The following is a 17,383-nucleotide window of genomic DNA, read 5'->3' on the forward strand; positions in this document are numbered from 1 at the left end:
TTCCAGGACCTCACACATCGTGGGTCCCCATGAAGATTTGTTGAACGAATAAATGAGCAAATGAACAGATGTATGTTGTATGAAGTCTCCAGTCAGTAGTGCCTCCCAGGGATCACTCGGGGTAAGAGAATGACACTAGAAAGCAAGAAGGAGGGAAGAGCTTCTGTAATGTCCAAGTTTATGAGATACAAAGGTGATGCCAAGCCCGGTATGGCTTCTGGCTGCTACTGCCCAGCAGATTACACACACCCCAGACCTCAATGGGCACCCCCGAGCCCTGGAAGGAGCCAGAGGATGGTGTCAACAGCCTCCTGCCATGCACCAGTATCACCCAGACCACCCAGCCTATGTCCACAGGCCAAGGCTGCAAGCCATGTCCATCTTGCCGGGGTCTCTAGGTATCGAGTTCTCTGTTCACAGAGGCCCAGGAAGAGCTACAGGGGTATTCCTTTTGTCCCCCACTTTCCTCTCGCAATAGTGTCCCTGTTTGGAGGCTCCTCTTCAGCACCAGCCAGAGAGACTTGGTGAAGCACCCTGATCCTGGGAACAAATGAAGCCATTAAAGTGGTCGGAGGCAGCTGGCCAAGACACACCTGAAGCCGTTCTTGTCTAAATCCCTTCACCTGCTTTCTGTGGGGGCCCACGGCGGGGGGGTGGGGGCCCTTGAGACGCTGGCATCACACCACTCCCTCCCTCCAGGAGGGGCCCCAAGTATGCTTCCCAGGCAACAGGTGATTTTTGCACTGGCTATGATGTGAGGGAAGCTCCAGGCAAATGTGAGCGTCCAAAGGAATCAGAATTCCAGCCTGGGTACCAAATGGCTGCATGGCTTTTGACAGTTCTTGCCCTGGGTTTCCTTCCTCATCTCTAAGGTTCCTTCAGGCCTCAAATGCCTGACTCTGCCCCTTCATGTCACTTCTCTACCCAGATGCACCCAACTGCCGCCATGTTGCATCTAGACCGTTGTTTTGTGAACATTCTTAAGACATGTGTGTCCATGTGTCCATGCTTTGCATGTCTGTTGGATGTGCCTGAAGAACTTGATTGTGGAGGGAAGGGGGCTGATCCATCTTCTCTCAGCCACAAGCTTGAATGAAAAGAACACCCCATTTTCTTGCTAAAATTGACAGAAGGGGACTTGAGGGCTGCCTGCCCACCTGCACAAGGCTATGCATCTGCCCATCAAACCACAGCCTGGTTATGTTGGCAGAAGGGAGCAGGTCAAATGAGGTTTTGTCCCAAGTGGATGTCCCAAGTCATGAATCTTGGTGATTTCTTAAGATTGACTGCCACATGCAGTGCCCTTTGGAGAGCAATTATTGCCACTGAATGCAGGAGCAAAGGGAGCCGTGGGGTGGAGGGTCTGACCACCTTAGAGGCAGGTCAGGTGGTGCCTCTTAGAGGTACCAAACATGAAGGAAGTCAGCTGCCCTGGCATGCATGAATAGCTAAGGTGGGAAAGTGTTCCTGCTTGCTTTGTCTCAGGCACTGCGACAACAGAATTATCTTTTCTCCTCTCAGCCCCTGGGGGCTGTAACTGGCAGAGCCACCTGTGACTGCCCCTGCAGCCTCAGCTCCCCTGTCTGCCTCAGTGTATACTCCAGGAAGAAGCGATTGTGCCTGCTTTGTTCACTGATGTACCTCCCATGCATCCGGCACGTAGTAGGTACAGGGAGCATCTGGCACGTGGTAGGGACTAATAAATAGTCATTAACTAAAGGTGAGACTCCCCAAGATAGTGGGAGTGGTCCATCCCAGTGTATTGAGCCATGGGGGCTGGGTGGCTTGGGGCCTGGGTCCTCTGATACTGTACGCAAGGACTTGGCTCTGTGCATCAAAACAGTCTGCCCTAAGGAATGACTTAATCCTCTCTGTCCCCATGCAGCCTGCCCTTCTCTGACCTTGGCCTGGTTGGAAGCCAAAGCTCCTTGGGGTGCCCCTCTCCCCACTCCTTTGGCCTTGGGAGGCCTGCCTCCATGTCTTCCTCTCCTTCTCTACCCAACTCCACAGCCCAGGTTGCCACCCCAGCCCAGTCTCCTTGAAATTCACCACAGCCAAGGGCCTCCGTGTCACCCAGGGGATGGGAGAGACCACCCTGAGCAGGATGGGCAGGGAACAGGGAAATCAAAGAGTTTGGCCTCCCAACCTGGGGCACCAGAGCACACACCATAGCTCTTGATCCAGCACTCCCAAAACTTCAAGAAAATTCCTCCGGACAGACCCAGTAACATTGAGTTGGAGAGACCCTGGAGAATCACAGAACAGAGACAAATATGTAGCTCTTCTCTGAACTAGAGAACCTAGGGGAGCCTGGGCAGTTCAGCGTCTGACTCTTGATTTCGGCTCAGGTCATAGTCTCATGGTCATGAGATCAAGCCCTGTGTCGGGCTCTGTGCTGACAGAGTGGAGCCTGCTTGGGATTCTCTCTACCCCCCCCACCCCTCTCTTTCAAAATAAACTTTAAAAATAAAAATAAAAATTAAAAAACTAGACAACCTAGCTTGGGTGAACTTCTGCCACATTCCATTTAGGGTGCTAGGAGGCAAGTTGGGGAGAAAGAAAAATACCCTTAACCCTCAGAGGTAAACCAGCCCCCAGATCACCAGAAAACCATAGCAGTGGAAAAATACACTGACCTGCAAGCCAAGCACAGAAGGTCTCAGGAAACAGGCATAAAGGGGTCAGTACTTGGGTGCAGTTTATCTGAGAAGCCTTCTTGGGGGTGAGTTTTGGGTGGAATTATAAACGAAGTGAAAATCAAAACAGAAAACTTCCCTTGGCAGAAAGGAAAGAAGACAGTATTAATAGTCTCAAGTTCTGAGGCTTTAAAGGGGACAGTGACGCAGGCCGTCAGGGAGTCCGGGGTGTCCTAGGTATTCATGTCAATGTTGTTCACTGGGGAAAAATGTCACACTGAAGGTCAAAGGTCATAGACAAGGGAGTGAACCAGGAAGAGAAGTGAAAGACTTATCCATTTCCTTCTATGTCACCAAAGTCAGTGAGCGAGACAGTCCAGCTCTGGAAACAACAGTCTGAGTAGAAAAATTAGAGAGAGGAGGAAGAGAAAGAAGTGGGCAGCCCTGGATGAGAGGCAAATGGAAACAAAATGTGAGGGCAATGCCTGGGAATAGGGCTCCCAGGAGAGAGCATGGGGAAGAAAGGAATGATCCAGGAAGGAAGGCAGATAGGAGTCAGCTCCCACACAGGAAGCGTGATGGGAAAAAGCAGTGGTGGGACCTGTTCCCATGGGCATGGGCTAGGCACTCCCTAAGCCCTGACCCTCCACCGGCCTTTGTTCCATGGAAAGCTCTAGCTCTGAAGGGCTTACTCAGCACAGGTCAGGAAACAAATGCCTCTTCTCTGGGAGAAAAATTATCATGCAATGAATACAGAAAACAAAGACAATTATTTTTTCCGCCCCAGATGCGTGCACCACCCGGCTGGGACCTAGGCACACTGGCAACCAGGTGAGAGAGCGCCTATGCTCCTCTTGCCCTGTATCAACAAAAGCTATGATTCATAGGTTCCCTGTGGAAACTGAGACTCTCAAACAATCTCTTGATGGAGGCGAGCCTCCCCCCCACCCCTCCCGCCTCAGCCCCAAGGAGGAAATAGCTCAGAGAACAGAGAGCCACCGCTCCAAGTGCCAAGCTGCCATTCCAGGCAGGTGAGAGTCTGCCAAGCCATCATCCCATGCGTGTCTCTGGAAGGACACTTGTGTGGGAAGATCATGGAATCTGGATCTGCTTCTCCATAGCTAGGCACCACAGGTTCTGCTCGATTTACCATTCAGGGGCTCAGTTTCAAGCAGACTGAATGCATTTCGGTTCCTCTCTCACTGTGCTATCTCTCAAAACCACTTCAAGTAGCAAGAAGCCAGCAAGATCAAAGAAAATCGAACAGTTTCTCTGTCTGGCTTCCCCCTGCGGTAGAGGCAGGGAGATGAGGCACAGGAAAGGAGGAGATAAGGAGCTTGGAGACTTCCTATTGGTTTAGACTGACGGGGAGGTGCAGCTCGGTCAACAAGATGAACAGGGGAAACAACACAGGTGTCTTGGGCCCCCTCCACACTGCAACCACTGGAGCTCTTCTGGTGAAGATTGAGTGCCAGGGAGCAGGGGCCAGTCTGGGAGGCTTCTGGAATAAGGCAGCCTCAGACAGAGCTGGGGGGGGGGGGTAGAGCTTTATAAACACCTTTATTGAAAAAGCACCTTTTTATACATTAATGTGCTTCAGTTCTGTCTTCCCAGCAGGACCACGGGCCTGTTACTAAAGAAAAAGAATGTATATTGTGTTCCTTTTGAATCCCCACCAGAATTGCCATGGGATGGGCTCTCCTCTCATCTGTGCTTGATGGTCCCAGAGGGAGAGAAGACTCACCAAGCATTCACTCAGCATTTGCACGCCCCTAGGCCTTGCAGAAGCTGTTTTCGCACATGAATCCTCATCACAGACCCCACTTCACAGACACCAGCACTGAGGCTCGGAGGAGGTTCGTGACTGGCCCAGGGTGTCACAACTAGTAAGTGGCGGGCCGGGATTCAAACCTATCTCGGTCCACCCACAACCTTCCCCAGCAGACAGAGGGTCTGTTCCCCAGAGCACCATAATGGAACAGACAGGACGTACGTGTGCGTGCACGCACAAGCTCCTGCTCCAGAAGGTCAGGTGTGACCTGCACAATGGAGAGGGCAGCTTCTGAGGAAAAGAAAGGGGCAATCAAAACCGGGTGCCTTCCCAAGAAAGATGTGTGCAGTGGGCCTTTCAGGACCTGGAAGGCCAGCTGCGGGAGGGGGCGCAGGCGGTACTTCCCGAGGAAACGCTCAGGAACAGGACACCGGGCCAAGGAAGAAGGCCTGGGAAACGGGGAAGGGGAATCGCAGTCACTTGTTTTGACACACAATGTTTGCACAGGAGGGAGTGGGTCCCAGGCCTAAGAAAGCGGTTTAGAAATGAGGTGGTGTTTTTAAAGCCCATTAGGAGATGCATGATTAGGACATGACTGAAAGCAATTAGCGTGCCTCTCATTCGTCTGCTGATCAAGTTGCGACTGGAAAGCAGTTTCCACGTGGGGGAGGGATGCCAGGGGAACCAACCAGTGGCCTTGCCGGCGTTTCCGAGGGGCGCTGAGGGTGAGCTCAGGGTTGGCGAATGCCTGGGGGATGCCATCAGAGGCCTCCATCAGCAGTGCCCGCCCCTCCCCGAGACCCATAAAAGCCCGGGCGGCCCGGGGAGCCCCAGATGCCCGGTCTCTTCCATCCCCCTTCACGCGCACCCGTGTCGGGAGCTCTCGTTGCCAGCCTCGCTCAGCCACCATGTCCAGGCAGTCCAGCATCACCTTCCAGACCGGCAGCCGCAGGGGCTTCAGCACAGCCTCGGCCACCACCCCTGCCACCGGCCGCTCCCGCTTCAGCTCCATCTCCGTGGCCCGCTCCACGGGAGGCAGCACGGGGCTGGGAAGAATGAGCAGCGCTGGGGCAGGCTTCGGGAGCCGCAGCCTCTACAACCTGGGGGGCACCAGGCGGGTCTCCATCGGGGGGTGCGGCGGCAGCTTCCGGAGTGGCTTTGGTGGCAGGGCCGGCAGCGGGTTTGGGGTCGCCAGTGGATTTGGCAATGGGGGCGGAGCCGGAGGAGGCTATGGGGCCTCGGGCTTCCCCGTCTGCCCCCCTGGAGGCATCCAAGAGGTCACTGTCAACCAGAGCCTCCTGACTCCCCTCAACCTACAAATCGACCCCTCCATCCAGCGGGTGCGAAAAGAGGAGCGGGAACAGATCAAGACCCTCAACAACAAGTTCGCCTCCTTCATCGACAAGGTGAGGGGGGGGCGCTGCATCTGTGCCATTGGGTCCGGGTAGCAGGAACTCTTGGACAGGCCCCCACCAGCACACCCTATGGAAGAGCCGTCCGCTGGACAGGTCCCGTGCGAGTGGGGCCAGATCACCCCACAGGTCCTTGTGGAAATTTCCCTCATCCTCCCTGGGAGCCACCTGGCTGGTTCAGCCAACTCTGAAGGAAGAGTTAACTTGTTCTCCACGTGAAGTTTCCACTGAGCAAACTAACCTAACCCAGAGCAAGTGTTGTCCAGACCCTCAACCCAAGAGTAGAGTCTCCCCAAAGAGACCTCTGAGCTGAGCACACCAGTTCTATGGAAGCCCCAGAGAACTGTGGGGGTAGCTTCAAGGGCTCTCTCATTTCCTTTTGGAGATGTCAATTATATAGCTGACAGATGGGTATCAGGTAAAAAGCATATTTTTCTTCTCTCCCTTATTAACTGGAGGGTCTGGCTCTGCCTCCCCAGTTTCTCAAGATTTCCTGCTCCCTCCCTGCAGGTGCGGTTCCTGGAGCAGCAGAACAAGGTCTTGGAGACCAAGTGGGAGCTCCTCCAAGAGCAGGGCTCCAAGACGGTGAGGCAGAACCTGGAGCCCTTCTTTGAGGCCTACATCAATGACCTCCGCCGGCAGCTGGACAGCGTCACCACTGAGAGGGGCAGGCTGGACGCTGAGCTGAGGAATATGCAGGATATTGTGGAAGATTTCAAAGTCAGGTAAGTGGGAGATGGGCTCCTGGTCACACACAGTCATCCCAGGGCTCCTTTTTATAAGGACCAGCTGGGTGCAAAGGAGCCAATGCCAGTGCCAGCAGGGTGATTTGGAACCTGCAGTCAATATCCCGTGAGATGAAGACAGCATGGTGTGGGATAACAAATGGACTCCCATCTCATGCATCACTATTAACAAGAAGTCTATTTTAATCTGTCCACATGACCTCAAAGGGATGTGTGCATCATCAAACACAACATTGCTACTCTGGAAAGCATAATACTATTTCACAGCCAGCATATTCTTTAGTTCTGCTGGATGTGGGCTCTACTATTGAAATGGTGCATTTCCAGGGCAAACGCTTTTGAGTGTAAACAAGGCGATCCTCCTGGGGGAGGCAAAAGTTCACTGGCCATCATCCAGGCTGCAGTACTTGAGGTATCCAACAAAAAGGGATGATCCTCCCTAACCCTTTAGCTGGCTTACCCTTGGCTTCCGAGGTGGAGCTACTACTCTACTTACTAAAAGCATACTACTTACACAGCTGCTCTGAGGTTTGGTGAAGATTCATCAGAATCTTCCAGAAGTTTCCTGAACAGACAAATTTTACCTCATAAAATTAATTTTTTTTTTCTTTCAGAGAGAGAACAAGCAGGGGAGGGGGCAAAGGGAGAGAGGAGAGAGAATCTTAAGCCCGACGCGGGGCTCCATCCCACAACCCTGGGATCGTGATCTGAACTGAAATCAAGAGTCAGATGCTCAACTGACTAAGCCACTCAGGCACCCCTACCCCACAAATTGTTTTTAAATATTGGAATTGTGCATCTCTAAGACGATGGAGTTGCATAAGTACACATTTCTGTTCCTGTAAGTTCCATGCTCACCTTCTAGTCTTACAAAAGAAAGAAGAAAAAAAACTTCTGGCAGAAGAAATGATTTCCCCTTTTATAGAAGGAGAAATAGAGGTTAAGTGAATCACCCGAAGTCACACACAGGTCAGTGGAAGAGCTGGAAAGGCTTTGAGGTCTCTGAACTCTTGCTACACCAGAAGCAAGGGAAGATTTCAGCCTGGAAGAATTCAACCGAACACTTGCTCAACATCACGCCTCCTCTTCTCTGTGCTTACAGGTACGAGGATGAAATTAACAAGCGCACCACTGCTGAGAATGAGTTTGTGGCCCTGAAGAAGGTAGGTGGAAAAGTCTCTCAAAGGAGAAGATTCGAAACTGAATCTTGGAGTGTGGGGTGACTCAACCCTTGGGACTCCCAAGAAATGTCCCATAACCCTTGACAGTATCTGGAGAGCTCAAACCTGCCAAAAGGCTCCCTCTGTATTTATGGTCCCACTGACCCTGCTTGGGTTTCTGTGAGCTCAGGGAACTCAAGCTCCCATTCTCTGCAGTCGCCCACCCCAACCCCAAACCCCAGACTCAGAGTTTGCTAAAATTCAACCTGGAAGGGCCAGGGAGGAGTCCGTCCAACTTCTTCTGGACTCACTGCTTGGGGCCGTGGTGTCAGAGAAGGATCCTGTGCTGTTGTTCTAGGATGTGGACTCAGCCTACATGAACAAGGTGGAACTGGAGGCCAAGGTCAATTCTCTGACAGATGAGATCAACTTCTTACGGATGCTCTTTGAGGCGGTAAGAGCCTGCAAATGTTTTTGTCCCTCCTAGGTCTGGAGCCTGGAAAGAAAAAGATGCTGCAGACAATGTTATCTATATAGGGACTCCACCCAGCATCTTGCCCAGATACTCTAAGATGGGGCTGGGGTGATCATGGGGACCTGGGAGAACTGCTTGAAATCTTGCCACCTTAAACCCTACTCCAGCTCCAAGGCTTCAAACCTCCACCCCATAGCATAGCAAGGAGGGAGTGCCAATTCTCGAATCCCAAGTCCCTGGGTAGCATTCCCACAGAATTAAGACCACCTCTCCCTCTCCCCTCCCAAAAAAGTTCAAAAATGCCAACTGCCCCTCAGCTCATTGGTCAGGGTGCTTCTTGCCCTCTGAAGATGCCTCATTCTCAGCACTGCCACTGTGAAGGCAGAGACCTGGGTCTTTAAAGGGGAGAGAGAAGTAGAGAGGGATGAAGTCACATTGTATGGGGGGCAACAGGGTCCTAAACCTCACTCTATCCTAAAGAAACATTTTATGCTGGCATATCAATCAACATGTCATATTCAGCTTAGTATAATTTGGACCAGAGAACACTGAGCCACCCTTCATGCCCAAGGAAAACACACAGGTAGGGGTCTTGGGAAGCTATGCTGGGGGACACACCCCCATCACACTGATCTGTGACCCAGAAACTTCTCAGCGATTGGCATAGGAGTCCATAAATAGCTGTGAGTGCCCAGGGAAGGGTTGGAAGAATCCCTGCCAGGGATGCCAAAGAAAGGATTCTTGACCTAGATGGGTAGTCAATTGTGTGATTTCAAGATCCCTCCTTTTCATGCCTTGGTGACGCTGAGTTTACTGCTCTGCAGGAGCTGTCCCAGATGCAGACCCAGGTCAGTGACACATCTGTGGTCCTGTCCATGGACAACAACCGCAGCCTTGACCTGGACAGCATCATCGCTGAGGTCAAGGCTCAGTATGAGGACATTGCCAACCGCAGCCGGGCCGAGGCTGAGTCCTGGTACCAGACCAAGGTGAGTGTGGGCACCTCTATGATAGGTTCCGGGACTAGTATTATCAGAAGCCCCAAATAAGCATGTAACTATTAGCCACAAACCTCGGGAAATACATGAGCATTTCTGTTCATTTCAACATGGCAGATGTGTCTGGTGCTATGCAAAGTCAACTTGAAATGCGTATGGAAACCCAACCATACACATTAATATGTGGCCAGGCAATGTTGAGTGCTCAGGACAGCCATCGTCCCCACGTCACTTATGATTTTGTTGGGGCTGGGTGAGACTCTGAAACAACCAAGAAATAGTCATAAAGCTATTTCTAAATGGCTTATTCATTCGACACATGTATGTCAAGTAGGGTTACAGAGTTGTAACTAAATAAACTGCAAACAGTTTATTTTTGGTGTGAGAGACCATGAAGTAAATGGAAGGGGGGGCGTCAAGAAAGGGAAAAGACCATGTTAATAAAAAGCCTCCAAGAAGAGGTGGGTCTTCAGTCCATTTGGAAGCATCCAGGGACAATAGCTTACCAAGGACGGAGATGGTATTTAAGGCTGAATAAGCAGTCCTGTGGGGCTAGAAGGCAGAAATGGGCACTTAGCCAAGCAAGAGAGGTTGTATCAGGAAGAGGGGTGTGGGGATGACCATGGAGAGCTACTGTCCAAAGTCACAGATGGCCAGAAGGTTTGGCTTTGGAGGGTGTGGTAGACTGGATAGTCCAATCCATGAGATCAGCTCCCTGACAAATCCAGACCCCTTTCAGACTCAGGAGCTCACTTGCATGTGGCATTCCATCTTTTGCCACGCTCAGTGCACTGCCTTAGCCCCTATCCTTGCAACATGGTAGGAAGGAAGGAAGAGGGTGTCAGGTGCCACGTGTGCACAGAGTGGAGGCAGAGACAGACAGTGAGTGGAGGTGGGATGCGCTTAAGCTGAAATTCATAGTAGCTGATTTACAGTGAACAATGCTCTTTGGGGGCGGGGCCTGTTGTTCCCTTTAACTGTGTATATCTAGAAACAGAGCAGCTGGGCCACTCAGCGCTTTCAAAGCCAGACAGATCTTCCTTCCAGCAGGGACTCTTCTTCCTTGGTAAAGGTGTGGGCAAGAGACAGGGGGCGTTTGTTTCTCCTAAATGACTGCATCCTGTATATGCACCACCAGATGGGGAGCTCCCTCAGATGCGGGATTTTGTTACAAAGTCTTCAGAACTGTGCCCCCCAGCCCGGCTCCATCCAACACGGATTCCCTGCAGCACACCCCTGCTCCCCCAGCACTGACATCTGGAGGGCTACCAAAATTCATGGTCACATTGGTCTGGATGTATGCCCCTTGACTGAAAGCCCCAAGGACAGTGACCAAGTCACCTTCCCACTCCTACAGTTCACCATGCTCTTTCCTGCTGTAGGGTCTTCACACAGGCTATTTCCCCTGTCTGGAATGTTTTCTCCCCAGCCTGTGACTTAGGTCACCCCTTCCCATCTTCCAACACGCAGCCGGAGCACCTCCATCTTTGGAAGGACTTCCCTGGGCCCATCCCCACAACTTCCATATCTGGGTCAGATTCCTTTGTTACACTCCCCTGTTCACTTCCTAAGGGGAACTTATCCCAATTTGGAAATATCAACTCAATAATATGCTAATTTATTTAAGGTCTATCTCCCCCAATAAACTCTAAGCAAGGATCTGATTATGCTGTCTTTGATATTCCCAGAGCCTAGCACATGCCTGGCAAGTAGATGTGCCTAAGAAGTAGCACCTCAGTGAATGAGCGAGGGAATGTGTGAATGATTAGTGAATGGGTGGGCCTGCTGGTGGCACTGAGAGCCAGGCTGTGCACACAGGGAGTGCCCAGCCCAGGCGTCCGATGCAGTGACTGAGTCTGCTCTAATTCCATCAGTACGAGGAGCTGCAGGTCACAGCAGGCCGGCACGGGGATGATCTCCGCAACACCAAGCAAGAGATCTCGGAGATGAACCGGATGATCCAGAGGCTGAGAGCCGAGATCGACAGCGTCAAGAAGCAGGTGGAGTTTGGGCAGAGCCAAGAGCTCCTTGCACACTCATTTCTCCTGGGTCGTTCTGCCATGCTTCCAGGACCCCTGCCCAAGAAGCACTGCACCTCCAGGGGCTGTCAGTAAAGCTCACGGCTTCCTCCTTTTCTTATAGTGTTCCAGCCTGCAAACGGCCATTGCTGACGCAGAACAGCGTGGAGAGCTGGCCCTCAAGGATGCGCGAGCCAAGCTAGTAGAGCTGGAGGAGGCCCTGCAGAAGGCCAAGCAGGACATGGCCCGGCTGCTGCGGGAGTACCAGGAGCTCATGAACGTGAAGCTGGCCCTGGATGTGGAGATTGCCACCTACCGCAAGCTGCTGGAGGGCGAGGAATGCAGGTGGGGGGCTATGCACCTGCTCTATTCCAGCTGCCGGAGCATTTCTAGGGGCTCGGGTTGCTGTGGCCCCCTTCCCTCCTGGAAAAGGGAGCAAAATGCAGGTGGAACTGGACTATGAGAAAGAAAAAGAAAACAGGCATAATTTCTTTCCAGGCCAGTAAATCATTATTTTAAGTACAACTGCTTTGGGCACCCTGTAGAAATCTAGGATCTGATCAGGTCCTAGGTAATCAAATTCTATCAAAGGAGAATTTGGGTTATGTGGCAGGTCTGGATATGTGGTATGAAAGGCTCTGGGCTGAGAATAAATTGTCCCGGGATCTGGGTGTACAGACCTACCACAAACTAGCTGCATAACCTTAGGGAAGTTAGTATCCCTTCCCTGGTCCTCAGTTTATTCAGTGATGGAATAAAGAGGCCAAACCATCAGAGCCCCAAAGCTCGGTGGGACCTTTGCGCTCTGCCGATTACCAGCTGTGTGACCGAAGGCAGATTACTTTACCATTCCATTCCTCACCTGTAAAATGAGGACAACCATGGTTTCTATCTCGTACGTTATTCAGAGGGTTGAAACAAGGAAATGCACATAAAGTTCTTGGAACAATGCATGGTACATAGTAAGTGTTGAGAAAATCTTAGCAATCAATCAGTTTAGTGGCCGGAGATACGGCTTTGGACCCAAATGAGTCTGGCTTCAAAACTGGGCAACTTTGTCAGCTTCTCTGTGCTTCCATTTCCCTATCCATCAAACTGAGATCATAATACCTACTTAATGGGGTCACTAAGAGAATTAAACAGCATAATGTAGGTAACAGGTCCTTTTAATGTTCTAAGTATGTGTTTATGAATGAATGCCAGTTCTGTCCTTAGCATGGTAAAGCAAAATTACTCTAGTTGCTACAATAATAGGCTGATTATTGTTATTGTTATGTTTATGACTCAGACTCTTCTCCACACCTATAATCACTTCAGCACTGCCCAGTGCATGACAACAGTCCATTGTTGAGAGAAAAATCTCCTTGTTCCTTAACAAGCCCTGCCTTTCCAACTGACCCTAGTGTATGATTAGCTTTAATTTTCTCCAGGTGTCTACCTAGTTTGAACCAAAAAAATGTGTCTTTGAGATTACAGGGTTTACTCCTAAGAACCTCAAACTCCACATTATTTCATTCATTAGATTATTGTTTTCAATACTACTAGTATTTAAATAATTTCAACCTCCATTACTTCTGCAATAAAAATAATAAAGGGTTCTTGAATGCGCTTAATTGCAGAAATGTTGTTTCAAATGCCCACAAGCTGCTGGACGTAATAGTAACCTTCCTTCTCCCCCTTCCTCCCAACCAGGCTGAGTGGTGAGGGTGTTTCTCCAGTTAACATCTGTGAGTATGACATCCTCTCACGTCATTCGGTGTGCATGTGGTTGGGGACAGGCATCGTGTGGGAGGGTGGAGGGCGTGCATGTGGCATTGGAGGGGAGCCCACGAATCAGGTTCATTTTGAGGTCTGAGGTCTTAACTTCTTTAAAATGAGAGCCATATTGGGAGTCTTTTTTTTTTAAGAGAAAGTGTGTGTGAGCATGCAAGGTGGGGAGGGGAGGAGAGAGCAAGACAGAGGGTCCAAAGCGGGCTCCCCACTGACATCAGAGAGCCCAGTGTGGGGCTGAACTCCAGAACCATGAGTTAATGACCTGAGCTGAAACCAAGAGTCAGATACTTAACGGTTTGAGCCACTCAGGCGCCCCTGCAATTTTTTTTTATACTTATTTATTTTTGAGACAGAGAGAGACAGAGCATGAACGGGGAGGGCCAGAGAGAGAGGGAGACACAGAATCTGAAACAGGCTCCAGGCTCTGAGCTGTCAGCAGAGAGCCCGACGCAGGGCTCGAACTCACGGACCGTGAGATCATGACCTGAGCCGAAGTCGGACGCTTAACTGACTGAGCCACCCAGGCGCCCCTGCAATTTTTTTTTTAAGAGAGAATCTTTGATGTCCCAAGTCTAACCTCTTTGCAAGTGAAAGACACCACAGAGAGGGTGATAGGAGGTTTGCTGGAACTCTTCTGCATGGGTTTAGAAAACACACAGCTTCCACCCGCCACCTCCCGGGATTCCACACCTTTCTTGCTGGGGGTGCAGGTCTAGCTCAGAGATGAGCATTTAGCACAGACGGAATTTATGAAACCCTGGTCTGCCCTTGGCCCTCAAAGGGAGCCTTCGCACTGGGTCCAAGGTCCTTGCTGTAAGGCAGCCCCTTTCCGGAACAGTGTAGAGAGAAGCCCTACCACTCAGTTATGCTCCGCAGAGGATAAACGACAGAAGGTTACCAAGGTTTTCCAAGGTAGCGAGAGCACATAAGACAGGGCATTTGGGTGCCACTGCTCAGGAACAAGGAAGGGTGTTGGCAAGCTGGAATGGCCCGGCAGTGTGAAGAACACTCATTCACAGAGCTCAGTGCTGGCATTGTGAGGCTAACAGACATGACTTTCACAGTGTACGAGTGAGTTTGGTTTTCATTGATGCGGGATTCACAAAAGCACTGATTATTGTAACCGATGATTCTAGAAGCCAGAGCCCTCTGAACTACCCAGGTGTGCTCCCTCACTGATACCCTTGGCTAGTGGCTCCAGAGACCCCCAAAGCCAGTTTTGGGGATGAATGGTGTAACCTCTAAAGTTTCTTTTCTCTTGAAAGCACCTGAAAGTGTTTGTTATCTAGGGCTGCAGCACAGTACCACAAACTGGGTGGCTTAAAACAGAAATGTAGGGTCTCATGGTTCTAGAGACTAGCAATTCAAAGCAGAGGTGTCAACAAGGCCTTGCTCCCTCTGACACTTGGAGGGGACTCCTTCCTCACCTCTTCCTAGCTTCCAGAGGTGGCTGTCAACTCTTGGTGTTCCTTGCCCTGCATCATTCTGATTGCTGTCTCTGTGATCACCTGACCCTTTCTCTATGTGTCTGTCTTCACGTGGATGCCTTTCCTCTTCTTAGAAGGACACCAGTCATACTGGGGTAGGGCCCTCCCTAATGATTTTCTCTTAACTTGATTCTGTCTGCAAGGTCCCATTTCCATATAAGGTTTCATTCACAGCCATTGGGGTTAAGATTTCAACACATTTTTGTGGAAGACACAACTCATTCTATAGCAGAGTCCATTTTTATTTTAGTTTCCCTTCTGAAGAGCCCCAGATAGGGTACTGAATATTGAAGGTGATTGGGTGGTTATAAAAGTTAGGAAAAGACAGGTTGGGGGTAGAATGGGAGCAGAGTTGGCCAGCCAGTGGCTCATCTGTCCCTCAGTCTATCAAGATGACTCCAGCCCCACTCTGGGATTCAGGGTGTGGGGGCTGGGGACACTAAGGGAGGCATGTACATGCCGTTGAGAAGGAAAGGAGACACCAGAGCCAGGCCCACGGAGAGAGACGGGGACAGAGCCACAGGCGAGTGTGATGGGATAGCGGCCTGGAGGACAGAAGTCTCCATTAAGTTCTGGAAGGAAGCGAGGCACCAAAGTAGCAGAGGGGAGGCAGGAAGCCATTCCAGACTGGAAGGCTGCCTGGCATTACAGCCCAGGGAAAACCGGGCTGAGCACAGGACAGAGATCTCACCAAGTGGGCAGGGAATAAAGCAGCCGCCTGACCAGACAACCCTATCCCCACCCCCACCCCCCACCCCACCCCCCACCCACAGACTTAAGGGCACAGGCCCTGACACCCTAGGTGTCTTCTCTCCTGTCCTTGATTCTAACTATGTCTCCTCTCCTCTGGCAGCTGTGGTCACCTCCACCGTTTCCAGCGGCTACAGCGGTGGTAGCAGCACTGGAGGTGGAAGCCTGGGTCTAGGTGGGGGCAGCGGCTACTCCTTCACCACCAGCACCGGGCACAACTTGGGTGCAGGCCTGGGTGGCTCCAGCTTCAGTACCAGTAGCAGCCGGAGCCTCGGGGGCAGTGGCTCCAGTGTCAAGTTTGTCTCCACCACATCCTCCAGCCGGAAGAGCTACAAGCATTAAGTGCAGCCACCTCGCTTCCTCACCCCTGCCCTGAAGCCTGCCTGCTTGCAGACCTGGCCTGCCTGCACTCGTAGACAGGATACCTGGGTCCTTCTCCTTCTTCTCCCCTTCCACAAGGCCTGCCCGTGCTGCTGGGAAGGAAGCCTGGTGCCCTGGCTAAACCCCATTCCCCAACTTAAGCCAGCCTCTGCCCTCCTGGCAGTCCCCACAGTGCTCCTGTCCCCTCCCTGTGCCACTGCCCGCCCTCCTTCAAGATTCATATTCAGCTTATCATGCAGAAACCTCCCCCGCTTCAGCTCCTCCTTCCTTCTCCCTACCTTCCAGTTGCAGAGTTAGGGAGTCAGTGTTTTCCAGGCCATCTCAATGCCAGGTTGTCAGCCCCACCTGTCTCATGGTGCTTATGAGCTGCCTGCTGGGAGTGAGACACATTCCCTCCCTGGAATGTGTCTATTAAATGCATGTGGAATGTGTTCGGTGTCCAGCCCTCTGTTTGGAATGGGGATGCAGTCCCCAGTGCACATCAGACCCTCCCCATTTCCCTCAGAATGGAGAATGCTGGACTCGGGAGATGGGAGGGATGGAGGGGGCACCAACTGCTGGCTAGACTCCTTCCTGGTCTTTCTGCCCACTTCCTCTGGCCTCATGCTGGGATGCCTTCCTTGAGAAGCCCAAGCCCCTGGGCAGAAGCTGTGTCCATCCTCCCTACTCTGTATGTCATTCAAGGTGATACTATCCCCTCCCAAAACCAGACTGTTTTCTGAGGACACTGACGTAGGGTGGGCGGCCCAGCCCTCCTCCAGCAAAGGGGCTGATTGTTCCCTGACAGCTTCAAACTTGCAGACCTGAGCAGAGAAATAACAGGCCAGGAGAGGAGTTAAAAGTCAGCCCTGGGGGCAATGCTTTCACCAAGCAGGGGAGCCATTTAGGCCCATAATTGCAGGCAGCAGTGAGACATCCAGGATGTCTAACCCACATTCCTGAGTTTAGTCTGCTGAACCCCTCCCATAAGGCCTGAGCCCGGCATCACCCAGACTAGGGACAGCCCATGTGGGCTCAGAGGAAGTGGGCTCCAGGCTCAGGACCACGCGAAGGACTGGTGGGAGCTAGGAACTGGGAGTCTGAACCACAATCAATGAGGGTGCAGTGCAAGAAGTTAAGTGGCAGGAGGGGAGAGGCCATGAACCAAGACAAGAGAAGACGAGTCTAAAACCAGGGGCTAAATAAAATCAGGAAGGGCTGGGAGGGATGGCAGGAAGAAGAGAAATGACTCTGAGGGCAATTGTTAAATGTCCCTGGTCCTCACGGACGAGAGAAGACAAGGGGACAGGAATGTGGCAAGAAATCCTGTGCCTGCTACCCTCAGATAAGCCATCTCTCTTCCACCAGTGTCAGGTGCAAAGATCCAGAGTAACCTGCTGTCAGACCACTGCACCCTAACATCGGCTCAGCAGGCATGAGCCACGTGACCTCAGCCAAGTTTCTCAATGACTCTATGCAGCTTCATGAGCAAAACAAGAATAATAACGGCTACCCCTGGTGCTGCATGGTGATTAAATGAGAAGACAGGTGTAAAGCAGCCACCTCTAGCAGCTGCTCAATACACATTGGCAATTATTACTCTTGTCATCCACACTCACAAGGTTATTATGAGAATCAAGTGACATAACGCTGGCAATGACCAACCACGTGGCCTGGCACAAATGGAATCCTCAGTAAAGGAGGTTTCTTTTCCTTTCCCAGTGACAGGAAGGGCCTAATCAAGTTCAGAGTCTAAGACCTGGGAATCCAAAGAGAGGAGCAGCTGGGAAAGAGTGG

At 51.5% G+C, this 17,383-nt stretch overlaps 1 protein-coding gene across 1 annotated transcript; it reads left to right on the plus strand.

The window, feature by feature from the left end:
* Window positions 1-5,226: 5,226 nt before the first annotated feature.
* Window positions 5,227-16,038, plus strand: LOC109249142 (keratin, type II cytoskeletal 75). Its single transcript, XM_019419437.2, has 9 exons — window positions 5,227-5,813; window positions 6,330-6,544; window positions 7,668-7,728; window positions 8,084-8,179; window positions 9,025-9,189; window positions 11,073-11,198; window positions 11,341-11,561; window positions 12,909-12,943; window positions 15,330-16,038. Exons 1-9 carry the CDS (start codon window positions 5,316-5,318, stop codon window positions 15,566-15,568), a joined length of 1,656 nt encoding a protein of 551 aa, XP_019274982.2. The 5' UTR covers window positions 5,227-5,315; the 3' UTR covers window positions 15,569-16,038.
* Window positions 16,039-17,383: the final 1,345 nt, after the last annotated feature.

Source organism: Panthera pardus, unplaced genomic scaffold, assembly GCF_024362965.1.
Source record: "Panthera pardus isolate Hobbes unplaced genomic scaffold, ASM2436296v1 HiC_scaffold_6, whole genome shotgun sequence".
NCBI classification, from domain to species: domain Eukaryota; kingdom Metazoa; phylum Chordata; class Mammalia; order Carnivora; family Felidae; genus Panthera; species Panthera pardus.

What these genes read in the sequence shown, in the direction of transcription:
- LOC109249142 (XM_019419437.2), top strand. Translation starts at nt 5,316, where the DNA reads ATGTCCAGGCAGTCCAGCATCACCTTCCAGACCGGCAGCCGCAGGGGC. An exon ending in CTGGAGGGCGAGGAATGCAG is followed by an intron (nt 11,562 to 12,908) that starts GTGGGGGGCTAT and finishes CCTCCCAACCAG; the next exon opens with GCTGAGTGGTGAGGGTGTTT. An exon ending in TGTTTCTCCAGTTAACATCT is followed by an intron (nt 12,944 to 15,329) that starts GTGAGTATGACA and finishes CTCCTCTGGCAG; the next exon opens with CTGTGGTCACCTCCACCGTT.